Source organism: Stegastes partitus, unplaced genomic scaffold (genome assembly GCF_000690725.1).
Source record: "Stegastes partitus isolate 25-593 unplaced genomic scaffold, Stegastes_partitus-1.0.2 Scaffold1038, whole genome shotgun sequence".
Taxonomy (NCBI): domain Eukaryota; kingdom Metazoa; phylum Chordata; class Actinopteri; family Pomacentridae; genus Stegastes; species Stegastes partitus.
The window spans coordinates 41,752-62,623 of NW_007578769.1; the positions used below are offsets into that span (position 1 = coordinate 41,752).

The following is a 20,872-nucleotide window of genomic DNA, read 5'->3' on the forward strand; positions in this document are numbered from 1 at the left end:
ATCAAGGAGAAGAGGTGAAAACAGTGAAAAACAGAGCAGCAGAATGTTGTAAAGGATTTTCCAATTAAAAAGAAAAAAGAAAAAAGTGAGAGACGTAAAAGGGGAAAGATTTATGTGGTTGTTTATTAAAGAGAAGAGAAAGGCATAGATGCAAACAAGGATAAAGAAGAGACAGTGACACAGAGAGAGGCACAAGGTGACAGTTATAAAGTGACAGCAGATTTAATTAACACCACCTCCGAACTCAGAGGGCGAGAGAACAGTGAGAAAACACAAGTGAGATGCCACAATAACAATAATCGCAGCTAGAATAATAAGCCTCATCATTTTATGCACACACAGACAACTGCATTATAGCTACATATCAAAAAGTATATTTTTCTTACGTTTTTTGTTGTCAGTATATATGTTTTAATGTTATTATGATATGGCAAATAATCTTATGCTGCATGGAGAGCCACGATACTTCCATTTCATGCTACATGACTGGTTTAAATAATAAATGCTGATTTCAACATTATTCTTAGTAGTAAGGAACCATGACAAGCATGATAATGAACTAAAAGTCTTCAAATATTTAAAAAAAAAATGGATACAAGGGAGGAAATTTCCACCACCATATCACCCAGTACTTATAGGAAGACAGGCGCAAACACTTAAAAATTAGAATAAAGATAATGCTTGAGTGTATCTGAATTCCTGTTGCTCACCATAATCAATGATCCATTATCAAATCAAGTCACTAAAATTTTAAGTTACTTGCTCACACTTAATAAATCAGTTAAAATAATGTTAATTTAACAGTTCAGACAATCGATATGCAACTTAGCTGAAATTCAGATACAAAAAAGTTTATGAAAGACTTGTGCATTTGCTCAGTCTTTCTGAAACAAAGCAGTACCTGTTTTATAAAAAATATGTAGCTTATTTTTTTTTTTAAATCAACGATTTAGGTTTTAGGAGGTTGTAGGATGCAACTTTTACATAAATAACCAATTAATAAACATAAATATAGTTATATAAATATATTTTATGTATAAAACTAAAAAAAAAACATTCAGCACATAGATGCAGTACAAAACACAATAGAATTGAATTCATATGAGTTTCAGTGGGGATTTGTGGCTTTGGTGCCACCATGACAACAAAAAACACATTCAAACCCTGAAGCCTTCAAATATGGCAGATGAGAATATACAAAACATGTCTGTCTTTGGTGGATCAAATCCAAAAATCTCAGCTACAGTGGTGAACCTAACAGTCAAATCCACACACTTACAGGAGGGCGCATGTACAGGGCACGCACACACACACGTACACGTGCATGCAAACAAAAAGAGGCAGTGTATCATGGAGTCCATGACTGGCAAATAGAGCTGAAGAGACAGATGCTGATGTAGTGAGTATGATCACAGAGATGACCAGGCTGATACCTTTATTTTTTCTGTTGGCCTTGCCTGTCCACTTCACAGATGTTACATGAGGCCACAGAAGCAGGATGGGTAGGATGAAGGGTGAGAGGTGTGGTGGTTCATGGCGTGAATAAGGTTTGACGTGGACACACACTGGAACACAGAGTACACTGCTACATTACAAGAAGTGATGCATGCACACTTGTGCAACACAAACTACAGAAACTAAAACCCCAACCATCCTGAAGTGGTTTTCTGGTGCAGGACTTGAATTAGGCCACTGACCCCATTAGGAAGTTTTGCTGTTGTAAAGTTTTACTGTTGATTCAGTTTAATCAGTTTATCTGTATACTCAGTACATAGGAGATTATTTGCATCAATTTCTAGCAGACTACTTTTAATTATATTGTAATATCTTCTTATTTTTTATTCAGAATCTCTGGAACTCCCCCTTTAAAATTCATTCCACATTCCCTTTAGGGCTTGAGCACACATTTAAAAATTCACGTTTACCTGATGCGTCTCATCCCAGCCGTTCTCATCCCTGATGCCTAGCTTGGCGCGGTGGTAAAGCAGTGTTTCGCAGCAGGAGGTGTCGCCCCCTGTCAGCACAGTGTGGTAAAGTGGCGTCAGCCCTCTTCGGTCCTTGTAGTCTGGAGACGCACCCAGAGAGAGCAGGACCTGCAGAAGGAGCCAGAAATTGAAACCTCACGTATGGGCCATTCTGAAACCCTGATAGTAATGATAACAGTCAGGGTGTCTGAGACACTATGCAGTGAAATAATGATGCTTTAAAACTTTTATGAGCTAAAACAATAAGAAAGCATGAAGAAAAAATATCTCAAGGTGGTTTTCCAACTTCAAGTCGAGGAATATTCATGGAATTTAAATCAAGATGGGAAGACATAGCCAGGGGTTCAGAGAGGTCATGCAACACCTCAGGCTAGAGAAAATTATGTATTCAATCAGAGTCTGATGCAAACTCTAAGGCAGTTTAGCCGATTTTCTTTCCTTTGTGGAAAACATGGGCTTTCTCAATGCTACACATGCAATTATCTCCCTCTGAATGAGTTTCTCCCCAAACCGGTACCTGTATTCTTGGCAATTTGGGAGTTGAAAACCTTGATAAACAGCTAAAATGTAAATATGCCACACGCCTTAAAAAAAAAAAAAAAGAAAACAGGCAATGTGAATGTCTTTTTTTCTTCTCTCGCTGAAGAAAATAATAGAGCTTTTTGTTTGCATGCATTTTGTGTGTGGGTGGGTGTGGATTGCTGAGTGGGAGGGTCTGTTTATTCTGTCTTCAGCTTGTTTACTTATACAGTACCACAAATGAGGATAATACTGTATCAATTTCAGGGCAAATATCCATCTTGCAGACAAATACTCTGGTGTAGGTTGGATTTTCTCCTTTTATGGCCTAAGAAATGGAAACTCATTACATTTTACAGCTGAATAGCAGCATTTCTACAAAAGGACAACACTGTGTGAATGCTTACCAGCAGGGCTGTATGGCGGTGGCCTCGAACAGCCTTGTGTAGCGGTGTGAGTCCATCTTTGGCACGGAAGTCAATATGAGCCCCTCCCTCCACCAGGACCCGGATGGCCTCACCTCCACCTGGCTCACATTGCACTGCCAGGGACAGAGGAGTCTCTAAAGAACACAAACAGAGACAGAGATAGAGCTTTTAATAGTCAGAGGGACGGGCATCTCAAAATCAAATTATTCAGAGTCCTAAAGAACAGCAGTTTTCTCCTTGCAAATTAGACCAAGAACAATCAAATTAAACTCCACCAAAAAATAACAACCCAATCACCTCTGTTGAACCTGTTTGTCTTTCAGGTAAATCATGCTTTTAGGTTTAAAAAGAGACGTTCTTGTTTTGTTGATTTCAAGCAATACATTAAAAGATTTTTCAGTCTATAACAAGAAAGCTTGTCATACACTGTAAAAATGTGGGGTATGACAATGCACTGTTTAACTTAAACCCTTGTTCTTGTTGCATAAATTAAAGAAAAAACAAAAATCTGTGATCCAATTATTATAAATAATGTGTTAATGATAAAAAGGTAAAAACTTAGGTGCAGTTTAAATCAACATGTTGTTTATATTCAGTGTATCTTACCAAAACACAATAGGAGTAAAGTTTCACAAACGTGGTGAATGTAGTTTCTTCAGCATAAGATGTGTGAAAAAATATCAAGTCTTCTTCTTCACAGCCTTTCATGCTGCATTGCTACATTGTATGTGGCAATGTGTGTCTCACTGGTGAACAGCAATGAGACATACGTATAAAAACATTTCTACACAGTGCTACCTCGAGCTAAATGCTAAAGTCACCATGCTGGCATGAGCACAATAGCTAACATGCAAAAGTTAAGCAGTTATTCATTCACTGTGTTAGTTTAGCATGTTCACGTGGCAAAATTCATACAAAATGCTCGACACATTAGTCATATTGGACAAACTACATGTTTGATCAGCTGTTGGTAGTCGAGGTAGAGTTGGGGATTAACAAATACATGATCATTTTGTCCCAAGGGAAGTATAAATAACTAACAACTTTAATGGCTATGTATCCGACAGTTATTAAGACTAAAGAAACGTGTAAACTTCACGGTGGGACACGACGAAAAGCCAGGAGATCACCATTATCATCATCATGCTGGAAACCATGAATGCTTGTACAAAGTTTTCTCCAAGTCTGCAATAGGAAAATAACTGTTAATTTTTTCAATTGTTGATTAGTCTGAGGATTATTTTCTCAAATGATGAGTTAGTCATTTGGTCTGCAAACTGTTCGAAAAACGGCAAAAATGCCAGTCAGTGATTCCCAGTAAACTGTCATGGAGGGGTAAAAAAAAATAAATGTGACTTTATTTTCTTTAAAAAATGAATAAACTAATAAATCCATCGTCAAAACAGTTGGCTTTCGAATTAATCATTGGTCTAAAACTCTATGGTGAGCCAGGGGCCACTAATCCAAGCTCCCTATTTTACAGTTTCAGATGTCAAGACACAGCATCTCCATAGATCACACATCAATCCTACATCTCACGATCATCACTTTTCTCCCTCGTCACTCCACTGGACATCCAGAGACATTTGAGCTAACAGTAAGTTGCAGTTGTTCATATTCTTTTCTGCTAAAGTGTCAGGGGAAATAAAAGCTACTCTGGAGATTTACCTTTAAAGATTGGTTTCATCCTACAGCAATGTTGGCCTCCAACGAAATTCTAAAACTGTTGTTCCTGCCAATGCATTGACACTTTGCTGTTACACAGACATCAAATGAGGCACCAAAGCAGTGCTATAAAATTAATTTAAAATAACAGCAATGCTGTGTCACACTACTCTTCACACACTCGACCCACTTCAGCAAGAAAATTCAATGGCACCTAGAAGAATAAAAACATTCAAAGTGTTCCCAGTAAAAACAGGGTACAGAGCACTGGCTGCCATGGTGACAAGAGATTTTTTTGGCAAAGAGGAAAAGGACTGCAGGCTTTTATCTTTGAACAGCGTCAGTAAATCTCAGGTACAAATTATTTGGGGAAATGTTTTGACTGCAGTTCCTCTGAAGCTACCATGTCAGGATGACTTAGGGAATGCCCATTTAGCAGTTCCCTTGGCAGAGATGGAAGTGAGCCCCTACTGACAGGAGCCAGTCTGAATCTGGCAGAATTATTTTATGTCCTATTAAAGGAACTCACTGTGAGGCTTCTGGAAAGCATGGAGAGAGAGTTTCAGGGAGACAGACAGGTCAAATGTAAAAAGTGTTAACAATGGAGGGATATCTCTGTCCCAGGAACACAAAACACCATGTTTTTCTCCAGGTTTTGATCACCTCTTTGCCCTGCTTGCACAGACCGAACGCTGCATTCATTGTTCATGGACCTACTGTCAGAACACCTTGACAAGAGAAAGAAGAGCAAACCATTGCAAGTCACAAGGATGCCATGGTTGACATTTTCTGTAGATGTTGGTTGATATTAAACACCTTTTCTAACACACCGACTGCTCTGTTAACCCCTTAACATCCAGCAGTTTTTTGTTTTTTGTTTTTTTTAAACTAAAACTGGCTCCAAGCTCAAAAATATTTTGCCTGCTGGATTCCTACAGTAAAACTACTGTCCAGGAATGTGCTCATATGGATGACAGAGAAGGTAAGAAATTACCATTTTGCCGGGAATTTATTAGAAGATAAAAAACTGCTACTACTAACACTGTGGTATTTGGATCTTAAAATCAGTTGACTCATGAGGTTTTGTGCTTTGAGATGACGATTCAGAATGACCAATGCCAATGAAAGTAGTGGCTGGGAAATGTTAAGAGGTTAATGGAAGGTTTTCTTAACAAAATGACAAATCTTGTGAAATTCATTTATCTTATTCTCCTTATTTGAGTAATTTTCTGTACTTTAGTAAACAATTTCAGAAGAAAGGATCCAATATCAAACTGTGATGCACCATGTAGTATTAGCCACCTGAAATATTATTTTTAGACGTATGGCTTGAATGTGCTTTCCTTCCCAAAGGATATATATGAATATGGCATGTTTGCGAAGGGTTCATCAGGGCTCTCTGTTGCCCTCATGTGTTCTGCAGTGGGAGCATGTTTCACACCCATGATGACAGGCTGCGTTTTCTGTTTTGACACTTGCTCCTAGAACGGCTGGAGCGACACCGAGCAGCACACCCAAACTGTAAATGAGCCGTCTGCTGCGCCCCTTAAGTACCAACAGGACCTGAGAAAAGCCACCAAATTGTGAACAGCATTGGCTCAGATCCTTCACAGTGTTAGGCCAACATACCACAGAGCTGAGGGCAGAAGACATAGGGGGAGGTTTGTTGCTTGCAGACAGTTTAAAGGTTGAGTTTAAAAAGCATAGCCTCAGGTCACATAGCTGCTGGCCACCAGTGTGCTAATTTCGCTGCTTGGGGATGCTGAAACACAAATACACATTTATAGTGTATGTTTGGTGCTGCGTTGTGAATGTCTATGAGGGACGACTGCTAATCCTTTCACCTTTATTAATAAACTAATAAATGTGTTGATTTTGTTTTGCAATACAAGCATAGCCTGTTAATGCTGTTTGAAGAAAAGAAATGATCGTGTAGATTAGGTGACTGGAAATGAGGTAAGTGCTAAATGACAGAGGCAGGATGACAGTTCGCCAAGCTCTGCAGCACTCCTTACCGCCAGTGTCGGTGTCCTGGTAGTTGGGATCAAGGCCCTTGTCTAAGAACTTGGCCATCTTGTCCACAGCGCTGGTTTGAATGTAATCCATGAACTTCTTCAAGCTGGCCTGCACGTCCAAAGAAGAGTATAAGATGGGTCAGAGCATCACAGACACAGAACTACAAGAATTAGGGAAAAGAAGAGCAATATAGTGTAGCAGTAATGCGGGTTCATGAATTGTAGAGAAACCAAAAAGTGTGTTTGTATAACTTTCTGGAGGTACAAATGGGATAAGTGAATTTTGGATTAGCATTTTGTTTAATGTGCACACATGACCATGCACAAATGGATACACTGACATTCATAATATAGCTACAATAGTGATTCTCACTCGCTGGGACTGTAGCAGTACATTTATATGACACACATCTTATGCTAGAGATAAGGAAGATGGGTTTCATACCTTAGTGTGCAGTTTGGCCAGTTGCTTCTCATCCAGATTGGTCTGTTTGTACACCCTGGTCTTATAACGAAACTAAACCCGAGACAGAAAAAGAGAAAAGGAAACGAAGAGGTAATCCTAACACATAGGGCCTTTGTCCTCAATTCTCTCAGCTTTTGGCCTAGATCCACAAAATGGAGCCTGCAGATTTATTGTCAGAGTAGCTTTATCTGGTTTGCTATACAAGCTTCCTTCTCTACTTCACTGAAGACAAGACATGTGAAAGAAACGGTCTGGCTTTACAGCAGTTTAAAAACGGTTTAGAGCCTCCACTGGATAGTAATGTAGCATGAAAAGAAGGTGACTGTAAAGGCTGGATAAGAGATTAGCAAGTGTAGCACTAAACAGATCAGGGAAATGAAATAGTTCTGTGATGCTCCTAAGAAGTGTGTCTGAGACTCCATTCATAAACCAGGGATTTATATAACCTAACTTACATAACTCAAGGGGCAGCTACAGTAGATGTAGTCTGTGCAGCTGTCTATTTGGATCTGAGTGCAAAATGTTGGACATAAAATATGAGGCAAAAGGCAATCATAATCTACTGAATAGATCTCCAGGCTGTAAAAATTAGCATCTTTGTTGGGATTTGTCTGTTTGTAAAATACATTAGTGCCTCTTCAGTTCATCATGTTTGCAGCTTAGCAAGTGGTTGATGATTGAAGCTGATTCAAACAACAAAATTCAACTTTTAGGACAGTTTCTTAAACATACTGCAGAATTATTTAAATTTGTTTAGAAGGAACCACATTAAAATCTGTTTTTGTTGCACAGTGACATCTTGAGGACATTCAGGCAACATCACATGCTTTGCAGTACAGTAGAAGTGTTTGTTGCAACTGTGTCAATACAAGACTGAAATAGTACCTCCAAATACGGTACCCCCTTCTCAAAGGACTGTGGGTACTCTCTGAGCAGCCTCTCCTCCTCCAGGAACTTGGCATCATGGCCGTCTGTGGCGGGCTGGAACAGACCATAGTTGAGTACATCTCGCAGAGATTCGGTCAGGGAGCAAAGCACCTGCTGCTTGGCCTTCCACACTGTGGCATCTGGATTAAACCGCAAACATTTCTGCAAGAGATACAGAAGCACATATAACTCACTGTTCAAGCGAGAAAGTAATATAGTCAAGGAATAAAAATCACCTTAAATCTCAAGGATGAAGCATTTTAAAAACAGCTGTGGTTTACAAGATATTAATAAATAAATTGAGAGCCTACAGTAAGCAGTGGTTAAGAAGAAAGATGTACAAAAGCCACATTTTCAAAAGACACATATTTCACTTGCTCAGAGGGAGTCCAAAGGCAACTTTGGATTGTTGGGTTCTCTGTTTAAGTTTGTAAGGTCTATACCTTACCATGTTAACCACTGTGAGATGTCTACATTATTGGAGACACATGGAGCCATAATGAAAACCATTGTCATTTTTAGCTAATCTAAAAGACAAAATGGCTTAAAGGAGTCTTTTTTTTAATTATGCAAAAATTCTGAGAAGCCACCTGTAAGCAGGTATATTCCAACCTTTTGCTGTAGCTCCAAACTGTGGTCCTGTTTCCTTTAATAATCCTTGAGATGTATCTAGAACCTGACTGGAGTCCACCAGTGACAACGTGAATGAATTAGAGTTTCGAAGGCTCCACAACTGTGAATATAAGACCCCACAATCCACACAGCATGTCAGGACAAGAAACAGCCATGACGTCCAACTCTCTGTAGACCTTCAGGATAAAACTGGGGTGAAGCAGGAATCAGGGCAAGGGCATAAAACCTTTTTCAAAAGCCTTGAGTGTTCTTAAGAGCGCAGTGGCCCCAATAATAGTAAAATGGCGGAGTGACCCAATATGCACTTAAGCAGTAAGTCTCTGGGTTGGGCATTCTTATCTCACTCCACTGTCACCATCTGATAGACAAATAAATAATCTAAATAAATAAAGCAATAATTGTGAAACGGTATAAGTTTGGAATCAGGACTCTTTTTAGAGTTAAACTGAGTAATGGAGCAAGAAGGCCCTTCGTCATGGAGGTCACCAAGAGTCCAGATGTCTTCTGCAGAGATGGAGGACCTGCTGGATGAATGACAATCTATCTCAGCTGCAATTCATCAATCAGGCCTTTATTGTGGAGCAGCTAGACAGAAGGCAGTCTGTTTGGAGCCTGCCAGACTCAAGCTGATGAAGCTCATGAAGAGCATGAGGAAAAAGCTTATCGAGTTTGATGGGACAAAATCTGAACTGAACAGAACTCCAAGCACTATGCCTGCTGAACACCAGACACTGATCATTACCTGCTGACTTCCTCCCTATAGCGAGGCATGGTGGTAGCAGCATTATGGTATGAGGGTGCTTCTCAAACAGCAAGAACAGGGAGACTAGTCAGAACTGAAAGAAGGACGAATGCAGCCTCATGCACAGAGGTCCTTGAAGAAAACCTGCTCCACAGGCCAGAGACTGTGGCAACGCTTCATCTCTCAGCATGATAGTTAGCCTAGGTGTACAGCCAAGCATAAACTAGAGGGCTTCAGGACAAGTCTTTGACTGTCCTTGAATGGTCCAGCCAAAGCTGAGACTTAAAGTCAACACCTGAATATGGCAGTTGATAGACATTTGCCATCCAGTCTGACAAATTTTGACATAATCTGCCTGGAAGAATGAAATGAACTGCTCAGATCTAGGTGTGCAAATCCTACAGACTCATCCAAGAAGACCTGAACTTATAATGGCTGCTAAAAGGGCCTCTACAAAACTAATGAATTAAGGGTCTGAATACTTTTGTAAATGAGAGTTTTCACTTTATGTTTTTGTTTTAATTGCATAAATGTCTAAATACGTGCCTTTTCCTCTGCTATTACTTTGTGAATCTAAAAAACATATCTTAGGGTGTTTTGGAGAGGTCCTGGCCTCCAGCTTGGAATAGTCGTCCTCCAGTACAGCTATGTGACAGTGGGTACTCCCACTGACTGCAGCATGCTGAGGTTCTTCCCCCCCTGAGCCAGGAGGGGGAGACAGTGCCAGAGTAAAGTGAGTGAATTCCCAGTTGCCTCAGTTAGCACACAGGATACGAATGTCAGTTTGGTGCAGCTCATAGTGTCTCTGGTGGGGTCGCGAATGGCCAAACGCATAACGGCTAAGAGGCTCAGTCAGCAAAGTGGAACGTAACTCACTACACAGATGGCTGACAGAAGGTTTTTGGCACTGTTCCCCTCCCACCTCTCTCTTCCCCCCTCTACATCTCTCCCTCTTCATGTCCAGAGTGGAGTTGGGTTGCTTTCTGACCTTGAGGCAGCGGCAGGATGATTGGCCCACGCAGAGAGCCAGCAGCTGCAGGAATCCCTGCCTCGTACTGCATTACTGCATGTGCTCTTGTCTCTAGCCAACACTTCTTGTAACACAGAACATTCATTCATTCTTTGTCACTCATCTTAATCTCCTCACACTCACACGTTTGTGTGTGTTTGAACGTGTCTGTGTGGTTTTGTGTGTGTGTGTGTGTGTGTGTGTGTGTGTGTGTGTGGTTGTGTGTGTGTGTGTGTCCTACAAAGAAAGAGATAAAGCCCTGCACGGGGGTTTGTGCAGAGGAGTAACATAACATTTTCTCCCTCTATTTTATTCAGTGTCTCCGTTCGCGCACAGCCAACCCGGTCACCATGGCAACCGGTTCATTAGTGGAGCAAGCTGCTTGTTGCCATAGAGACATCCCTGTGTTCCCTAGGAGATGGGGTACTGGGAGGGCGTGCTGGTGTGCGAGCATGTGCATCAGTGTGCAAGGGTTTTATATGTGTATGTGCATGTGTGTTTGGTGTGTGTGTTTGTGTGTATGTGTGTGAGTGTGTGTGTGTTACAGCAGCGTGGCGAAATAGAGCAGAGTAAAAGGGAGGGGAATGTCTAAGATTTAAGTATGGGAGAGCGCAAGAGGATGAAGAGGTGTGTCTGTTAGTATTAGATTAGGTTTCTCACACACAGATGCGAGCACGCGCGAACGCACACACACACACACACGCACGTACACACACAAAGAAGCACACACCAGCCTTCACACTCCACTTACAGTCCCATCAAAGGAAAGCAAGCAAACATTCTCAAATGAATCTCTATCACAGCAGGCGAGCACGAAGGTTAAGGATTCAGTTATTATACAGGAACAAGATTCTCACAGTCAACCATGACAATATTATATTACAAAACACATAATTATTAGGTTTTTCGTCATAACTCTGCTTTTGGTCTAAGGTGTTTTAGAGGCTTGGTGATTTCACTGAGGCAGCCATGTTTCTTATTGATCTGTATACCTCCAGGAATGTTATTGATCCTGAAGCTTCTAACTGGCCAGCCAATTAGGGCTCATCACACATTCATCATCCTTATCAGGTTCTCGAATGCAACTTGGTTCTGTAAACACACAGTTTTTCCACAGATTCTCCTTATATTGCAGACAGTTCTGTACTGTTGGAAATGAAATAGTACAGTCTGTACACTGCTTTATTAACAGCACAGACAGCCTTGCAACAAATGCTTCAATAATTGTGCACTTGCAGTTGAGTGTCTGAAGCCCCCCCTAGTGGTTAAAGAAATGTGTGTGTACAGTCTCAGTGACAGTATATATATTTTTTAATGGAAGATATAAATGCAAAGGTGTGTTTTCTTTAAATCTATGCATGCTTGTATGGTGGCTTGTCCAAATTACACAAAGAACCTATAACACCAAGTGTAGTGGAAGAAAAACTGTGACAAAACATCCTATTACAAGTAAAAGTGCCACATTCCCAATCCCACTTAAGTACAGAAGTATTATCAGCAAATTGTCCTTCATATCTGTTCTGATATCATAAAACACCTTACTAGACTGTCAATCCTAAAGCATCGGTGCACACAGCCTTTCTGAGAAGAACTCACAAGTCAAAAATATCAGGAGCCAATGATTTTGTGTAGGAATCAAATATTTGTTTTATTATATTGTATTAATCTGAAAAGCAACTGGCTGTGAAGTTCATGTAATGGACTGCAAAGTAGAATTTTGCCCTCTGAAATGTGGTTGCACAGAAGTATAAAGCAGCAAAAAATACTTTCTGAGTGAAGCACAAGTGCTTGGGTAGAGTGCTTGGGTAAATGCACTTCCTGTTGCTGATGTATCATCATTTAGGAAAAAAAAATAAGATCAGCCAGGACTGACATTCACTTCTTTCCGGTTATTTATTTCCTTGTTTGCATAATTATAACAGCATCCAGATTTCTGACTGTTTGTCTGCAGGTGGGCTTTGACTCATTAATATCTCAGGTGCATGTTTCAGAAGAGAACACAGTTTGGTTTCTGACTGTCAGAACTCTTCTGCATTTGCATCTCTGCTGGATTTGGCCCTCCATCTGATCATTAGCAATAGTAAATGAGAAGAACAATAAAATGCATGCTCTGTGTTACAAAGTCAGACTTTGTCTTCTTTTATAACACTGCATGAGGTGTTGACATGCCTAAACATGCAGATTTCTATCAATGTACTCCAGCTAGTACATCCAGGCATCTTAAGGGTTTTGCATCACAAAAACAGGAATGTAATGTAGACATGGTCAAACATAACTACAGTAAAAGTGCACATATCAATGCACTCAGTGTGACATCTTTTACATTACTTACAGCTTTCATATGATTTTCACATTACAGTTAATGCGGTTTTAAGGCCTTCTGTTTCTCTCGTTGTTTTATCATTATGCAGACGAAAAATTCTGTCTTGCCTCCTAACGCTGTGATCACACTTTCCCACTCACATACGCCCACTCACTCTGTCCATGCTGCTCTTTATCTTCCCCTGCCTATCTCTATCTTATTCTCCCTCCTCCTTCCCTCTCTCTCCATCTTTCTGTAACAGCTCTGTCACTTATCTATGCAGAGATAGGAGTCACTCCTCTTTCTCTCTCCTCCTGCTCTGTCTCTAGGTCTCTCTATCTCTGCCCCTCTGGCCTTTTCCTGCAGGCCAAGTGCAGGGGGACTAGAAGCCTTTAATGAGATCTGTGGGGAAATAACCCCCCCACACCCCCCCTACCCAACACACACACTCACACACCAGCCATGTCGCCATTTAACTTCTCTCTCCTCTCTATATCTCACTCTGTCTTTTTCTCATTCTCTCTCTAAAGCACTCCAACAATCCCCTTTCCCTCTGCAGCAGTTCAGAAGAATTAATTTCTTTTAAGCATTCCTGTCATCACTTCCCTGCCCTGTTCTCTCTTCCTCCATTGTCTTCATCATCTTTCCCTCACTCTCACATGCTGCCCTCCCTTCTCTCTTCCTCCCATGCTTCCCTCTCGATTATCTCAGTCCCCCCTGTTCACCTTTGGGGCTCATCTTTTCATTAACATACAACCTCTACAGTGCTGTAGTGAGGCATGGTGGACTCTGTCCATGTCTTGTAGTCTGAGTAGTTCTCATATCTTGACTAGGCGCTGTAATATAAGTGTGTGCCTTTGCGTGTTGCAGTGTTTGTGAGGCCAAATCCTGCCTGAGGGCTGCTGCTTATACTTCAGAGTTTGCAAGAATTCAGCTCAAGTCAAATAGCAAAGAAAAACTCATTTGTTTCATGCTGGTTAATGTGCTCGGCAGGCAAATGCCGACTTGACTGCATGTCCGTGAGTTTGACAACCTAATAAACCTGCAACCAAAACTGCCTTGACCTCCTGCTGTGATGGAATCATATGAACAACTCATGATACACTGATATGACTGTCGTTGTGCACACGAGTTAATGAACCAGTGCCTTTTACATTAGCCACCAGTTGAAGAGGAACGATCAGGACGTATCAAGGTCCACGAGCACTGCTAAGTCAAGGATCTAACTCATCAGTACCACCTGTCCTACTACAGCTATAAAATAAGTGTTCAGATAGTTTATTTAAATAGAACGCAACACCAAAAACATTGAAATACTCTATTACGAGAATGGATTTGTAATTTTACACATTTATAGCAGTGCATCATATTTGATTTGTTGATCACATATTTTGCATTCAAAATTATAATCTGCAGATTAAAAAATATTTAGCAGTTTTCCTGTTGAGATGCATCTAAAGTCTAAAATGCAAGTATACAATCTATATAAAATATAAAATAGCATTGCATGTAAATCTAAAAGTAAACAGTGTGTTACTAAGTGAACTATTAAGTGACCTTAACAATCTCAATAATCACCAAATTGGTGGTTTGCAGGTCAAAAGGTGTGTGGACGTTCAAACTAAACTACATTTGATTAAATTACACTGTATAAGAGTAGATAATAGCGTTTCGATCTGAAGAAGGTTGAGATGATAATATATTAAAATACTGATGGCCTCTAAAGAATACTGACCAAATGAACCCTGTGTTTTAGATATGTCAACGCCTTAACACAAAAACTGTGCTTACTTGGCACACTGACAGTCGTATAATCAGTTTCTTCAATACAGGCTTGATATGCTCGACGTGCCTTGACCTTTAGCGGATAAAATGCAAAATGACTGTCACACTGCAAAATAATAGTCTACATAACTCCCTGAATTGCTGTGCTTGTTTTCCAACATTAGATGACGGACAGATGACCCAGCTGGATTTCTCCTGGACCGATAACAACGAACTCCTAAAGCCTAGATTTTGTCTACATGTAGCAATGCCCCAAATCCCCTCATGACAAATATAGTAGACTGATGGATCTCCTGCTCTCTGTCAGCTTCAGTGCACCTGCATTGCAGTCTTGATTGACAGCGACTTGAGAGTGAGCTCCCCAGTGGGCTTGTGCAGCTCTCTTAAGAGAGTTTTAAAGCAGCAAAGGTAAATGTGGGCAGAGAGGATGTAACCCCACATGTTTTCTCTGAGCGTTCGGTGGAAATGTTTCAGGAGAGAGAAACAAATGCAGACTTTTGCCATGTTTCATAAAAATACTCTGAAATCCACACCAAACTGTGAAAGACGGCTTCTCAAACAGTCAGAAATAATACTAATGCATTACAAGTTTGATGCTCAAGGTTGAGGCTTAGTGCTGTCTGAGGAAAAAAAGTCTGGAGTAGCTGCCAGTCCAAGCCTTTTTCTGTGTACTTTATGCCATTAAGTGCTTGTATTTGTGGGCATTTAGAAAACATAACATTTTCTAACTTCCCTCCCTCCTTTTTTCCTTCATACGATCTTTATTGCAAGGCTTTATTGAGGAATTTCTAGCCCCAAAAATACACTCCACACTCTACATGAAGTCATTTCTTCTACCTCAGGTCTGATGTAGAGCAGTCCACCAGAATCACAATATAAATTGCCATATCAGAATCAATTGGTGTGGGTAAATTTGTAATCAAACTGCAATAAATGCATCATTTCAGAGATGGACAACACTGATTGGTAAATATTCAACATTACAGCCGGATTTCTTCCAAAAAAGGCTGATGAAATACCAGCCATATCCTCCTCTCTCAATTCATAACATCTGCATTTGCGTACTACAGTCACTCCCTTGTCTCATTAGAACACAATTAACAAGCAATTAGAGTTTATTGTGGGTGAATTAGCTGACGTGTCGAGCAGACTTAATGTACTGGGAGTGTAAAGGGATATTACCCGCCACCAGTGAGAGAAGTAGAAAAGGAGAGGAGGAGGAGGAGGAAGAAGAAGAGGAGCGAGGGCAGGAGTTGGACCAAGAGGAACAAAAAAAGTGAAGATCAGAGGCTTTTGATTCTGAAAGTACAGGGTGAGAATAAGAGCAGTAAAGTGAAAAATTGCCTGAGGAGGTTGAGCCAAGATAGGATGAGAGCAAGAACGAGAACACGACAGAATAAATGTCAGAGTGATGGTACTGGGTTCTAACTCTCATGACCTTGGGGAATAAGACAACATGTACTGAGTCAGTACATGTTGGCAGTAAGTCTGTAAGGTCATGTTTTAGCTCTGTCATATGTTATGTTTATCTGCACGTCTGAGTGTGTGAGTTTATATGGATACTCCGCTCAGGGTGAGGAAGGGACACAGATCCTAAATATAGGAGAAAAAAAATACATTATAGTCATACTTAGACTAATCTGTTGGGTTAGTATTGTTCTTGTAGTAAAATATTTGTGCCAACCTCATCGTGAGCCAGTGTAATTACTATCATAACAAGCCTTTTAGAAACTTTTAAGGTTTATTAAAAAAAAAAGAAAAAAAGAGGAAGAATAAAAATAGAGTCCAATAAATGGTGTGAATGTAGCAAATAACACTGGCTACTAAATCAAAACCTTCAGCACTTAATTACTTGAAAAATATGCAGTCGTTTATTTAATTTGCACCTCCTCGCTACTTGCAAAAAAAAAATAATCCAAAAGATTTGGAGAGGTATAAAAATATTTTCTGTTAAAAGACTCACTAAAAGGCCAAATGGCTCATATAAACAGTAGTTATAGTCCAGGAATGCCTTGTTTTTTTTTCTTGTGTGTGAACTGTTTTACCAAAGTATTAAAATGACAAATATTACACATTTGGTTTAAAAGGATGAATGCTGTACTGATTTTCTGTGAGGTCAGAGGCTGAACTTCTTCATTAATCTCGAGGATAGTACTTATTAGACAGCATTTATTGTCTGTTTGAAAGTGGAATGTTTATAGCCTTGTACTGAAAACACTGTTTTAGGTGACTGCTTGTCTTGGCAGGTGCCTTTTTTTTCCCTTTCTTTTTACAAATTACAGGGGATGAGAAAAAGGTCAAATCTAATAATTATAGAAAATACAGCATTGAAGTCCACATCAATTTGTACTGTCTGTTACTGTCTATGAACTCCATTCTCATTCCACCTTTATTTATTTCTGTCAGCTTCACTTTATCAATCTCAATCTATCTCTAAGTTCTAGATCATACAAGCTCCTAGTTACCTCCTATCTACTTTGATCTACCTCTATCTCTGTCTGTTTCCATTTACCTTTATCTCTATCTTCTTTGTACTTCCATCTGCTCTGTCTCCACCTCTTTCTACCCATCTCTAAGTGCCACAGTCCGCCTCTGTGTATCTTTATCTGTCTTTGCTGCCTGGCACATTTCTGAGGTTTTGACTCCGAGCATGAGTGAGCATTCTCCTCTCAAGCATCCCCATTTATCCATCTTTTGACAATTAAACTTTGATGCCGATTTGTTAGAATAAATAGGGAGCAGTGAATTATTTATGGTTGGATTTAAAAACACTGAATCAAGCACACGCGCTCACACAACCACACACTGCTGAAAACACCCATGCACAGATCAATAATAAATCACACAGCAGCAAGAGGGAGGAAGAAGCGTTGAGCGAGGCATTTATAGTGCACTGGGATGGTAAATATAAAATATGGACACGCATACACATAGGCAGTAGTCTCAAATACATATATTTCATTTGCAGTTTGATTCTTGTCGATGATTTATAGAGCCTATGAACACACAGAGGCCTTGATCGCTTTACAGAACGAAGAAAAGAGACAGACAGCTAAAGACTGAGGAATGGAGGCTTCTTTTTGTCAAGCACTAAGGTAGTCTGACACAGCTTTAATCTAGAAATGAGCAAATAGTGTCTCCTCTTTGTCTCTCCTCCTCCCTTCTTATTTCTGTTTTTTCCCTGTTCAAACACAAACTCAGCCTCAGTCCCTTGCATCCACAACTCTCTGCTCTTCGTAATTAAATTATCAGTACAATTGAGCATCTAGACATGATTCACTTTAACAGATCACTCATCGTAGAAACACAAGAGGGAGGAAACGACGGAAAAATATCTGAGCCTCGGGAAGCGGTGACAGCTTAATTTTTGTGTGTTGTTAAAGTGCGGGAGGATGGCGTCGTACTGTACATCGAAGCAGCCACATCTCCAGCCTGCAAAAGCCAATTTAGACACACTTGTGATGGAAGCTTCCGTGCTGATGTGATGTAACGCCGCATCTGGGAAATGGAGGGCGATGGCAGATAGGTCTATCGTGATTCAGGACAGCCCTCTTAAAACCAGTCACACCAAAAAGGGCTTTTCACAGCATACTTTATTGCACCGCTTAAAAGCTCTTTGGCAACATTAAGCCAGGGGCAACACTTCCCCCACTGTTACCCTCTTCTGTTCACTTCAACTTCCCTCTCTTTGAATCCTTTCATGCTTGTAGTGTTTTTTAAATCAAATTCTTGTCCACATAGTCTCATCCTGCTGTGCTCCTGCATGCTCTCTCTCTCTCTCTTTCTCTCTGAAGCTGGGTCACCTTGAAAGTCTCTCTATCGCTCTCTCTCTCTGATCACTCACTTTGCTGACAAGTATTTGCGCTTCTCTCAGTTTTCAGCTGGTGATGCAGAGAAGAGAGAGAATAATACGCCCAATCCTCAGAGACTTGCAGTGTTTCTTGAGCGCTGTACGTTGCACATTTCGACTGAACTGACCCAACACACTGATCAGCCACAACAATAAATTACAATGACAGTTGACATTAACAACAGTGATCATTCCGTTACTCTGCAATGCTCTGCTGAGAAACACTGGATGGTGGCATTCATTTGGATGTTACTTTGACACATACCATCCACCTAGGCATTGTTGCAGACCAGACACACTGCCCTCATGGCAGCAGCACTCCCTTTTACCATTGGATTCAACTGGGATTGACACGCTTTTGGAGCCTGACTCAAGCGGCCATTTGAGGAACTGTAGTTTTTGGCAGTTTTGCATTGGCTTAATTTGTCAGGTAGCAGTTAGCATATAAATGCTCACTTCTTCCAAATGAGTCACGTTTAGTTTGCAAGACAGGCTTTGTTAATCATTTTAAGTCTCAACCCCATGCTGAGATCATCAGGATTACCTAATACACTGCTGCCCATAAAAGTGGAATAATTTTTGTTTTCACACACATTCCTCTTTTTATTTCTATTTAGATGCAATGATGAGATATTGAGCCCTAGTCCCAAGGTAAAACAAATTCTGACTTCAGGATCTGACCGAAGAGTGGGACGCACTGCCCATTGACACCATCAACAAGCTTGTGGACAGTGTTCCGCGATGTCTTAACGCATTGATCCATGACAGAGGTGGCCATACTCAATATAAGTGACATTTGAAAAAGTAATATTGGACATTCTTATACATGAAATCCCCTTGAAAAATGTAAACAAAACCCCTAATCCTACTGTTCAATACTCCCAATTTGTTTAAGCTTGAATATGCAGTTTTCAAAAGTTAATTGTGGTTTAATTTTTACTGTGATATGTATTGTATGTATATTGTGATATCAGTAAGGTTTTGAGAAGATATACACTTTATCTATCAAAATTAAATTGCATTGTCACAATCATTTCAAGAGAAGAGGTTAAAAAAAAGTATTTTATTCCAACTTTATGGGCAACAGTGTATATGTGCTGTTAGGTGCTGAAACGAACGGGGAAAAAGCAGGTTGGGATTGAGGCCCTATATGTTTGTAAACCTGTCGGTTGTTATTTTTGTGGGTGTGTGTAGCGACAACACTAACCGTTTGCTTTATGTCTGGAATGCCGATCCGAAACACCATCATGGCGATGTGGGCGTCCTCAGATGCCACTGAGCTGGCACTGCGATCCTTCAGCCTCCTCTGCTGTTGCTGCTGCTGCTGTATCTGATTGGCTGGCTGTTGGTGTGTGGGTCCAGGGTTGGACGAATAGGGGTTAGCAGTGTGTCCAGGGTTTCCTGGCCGGATCTGTCTGTCCCCAGTGGGTCGTCCAGCCAGTTTACCTGACTGCCTGTGTCCCTCACCTCTGCCTCTTTGTTGCAGGCCTCCTCGTCGGACCTCCTCCACCATCTCCTCCTCATCGTCTTCCTCTTCCCCCTCCAGCTCGCCGTTCTCCTCCTCTTCCCCGTCCTCATCGCGCTCATCTTCTTCCATTTCCTCCTCCTCCTCTTCCTCCTCCTCTTCCTCGTCTTCTGCCCCAGGATAGAGATGTCGATTGTTTCCCAGCATCCTTTGTTGCTCCTCGTCGCTGGACAGGGGGCTAAACGGCATCGTCATGGCGACAGAGAGGGCGGCACCAGTGGCAACACCATCATTCCCAGAGAGACACTGCAGGGGAAAAGAAACAGGAGAGAACATGATCAAAACAAAGACAAATTGCAGAAGAAGTTTGTAAGTAGAAAGGTTCTTTTTTTTCCCAAGTGCTTGTAGGTCTCGATACAACATCACTGAAACTCTGGTCTCTATGGGAACAGACCACTTCACTTACAGACATGCAGTACTCCTAACCCTCACCACATGATGACATACTATTCACACCTCATGCATAAATGAACCATGAGCTATTACACGCAAGACTTTCCTGCAGATGTCTGAACTTTTTGAAGCTTTCTGTCTCTATGACAAACTGGTATTAACTCTGAGAAATAGCACCATGCCAGTTAGTATTACTACAATAGAAGAGACTTCTAAGGAGATACTATTGTGACACATACTAACTCGGAAGACAGTACTACACAGAATAAGTTAGCACTGGGCAGAACTAGCCTTATTAAGGTTATACTTACACTATGACATTGACAATAAACAACAAAACATTTCTCTGTTGATGTAAAAGACATCAGAGAGTTGACTTTGATATTTCTGCTATTATAGCACTGAGGCCCAAGGATAATGAAACTAACTAGTGTCTCTGATAAGTGCAACTATCAGGCAAGATCGTCCACATTTACACAAGTGCATTCAGAAAATTAATTCTTCCCCTTTTGAATGCCCTGAAACCTTTATTCGTGAAGCCAAACATATCAACTTTGCATCATTATCTTGGTACCTTCAATTGTGAATAAATCCATATCTGTTTTTCTGCTACTTCTGTCAATTTTAT

General features: G+C 40.7%; 1 protein-coding gene across 1 annotated transcript in view; it reads right to left on the reverse strand.

Annotated features, from left to right (window-relative positions):
• Window positions 1-20,046, reverse strand: part of shank1 (SH3 and multiple ankyrin repeat domains 1) — a 59,358-nt gene extending 39,312 nt beyond the window's left edge. The window contains exons 1-6 of the mRNA XM_008295314.1: window positions 19,534-20,046; window positions 7,964-8,167; window positions 7,058-7,129; window positions 6,613-6,721; window positions 2,912-3,066; window positions 1,926-2,093 (exon numbers count right to left, since the gene is read on the reverse strand). Coding sequence (XP_008293536.1) covers window positions 1,926-2,093; window positions 2,912-3,066; window positions 6,613-6,721; window positions 7,058-7,129; window positions 7,964-8,167; window positions 19,534-20,046 — 1,221 coding nt within the window. The remainder of the gene's footprint in view (window positions 1-1,925; window positions 2,094-2,911; window positions 3,067-6,612; window positions 6,722-7,057; window positions 7,130-7,963; window positions 8,168-19,533) is intronic.
• Between the last annotated feature and the right edge of the window lie 826 nt (window positions 20,047-20,872).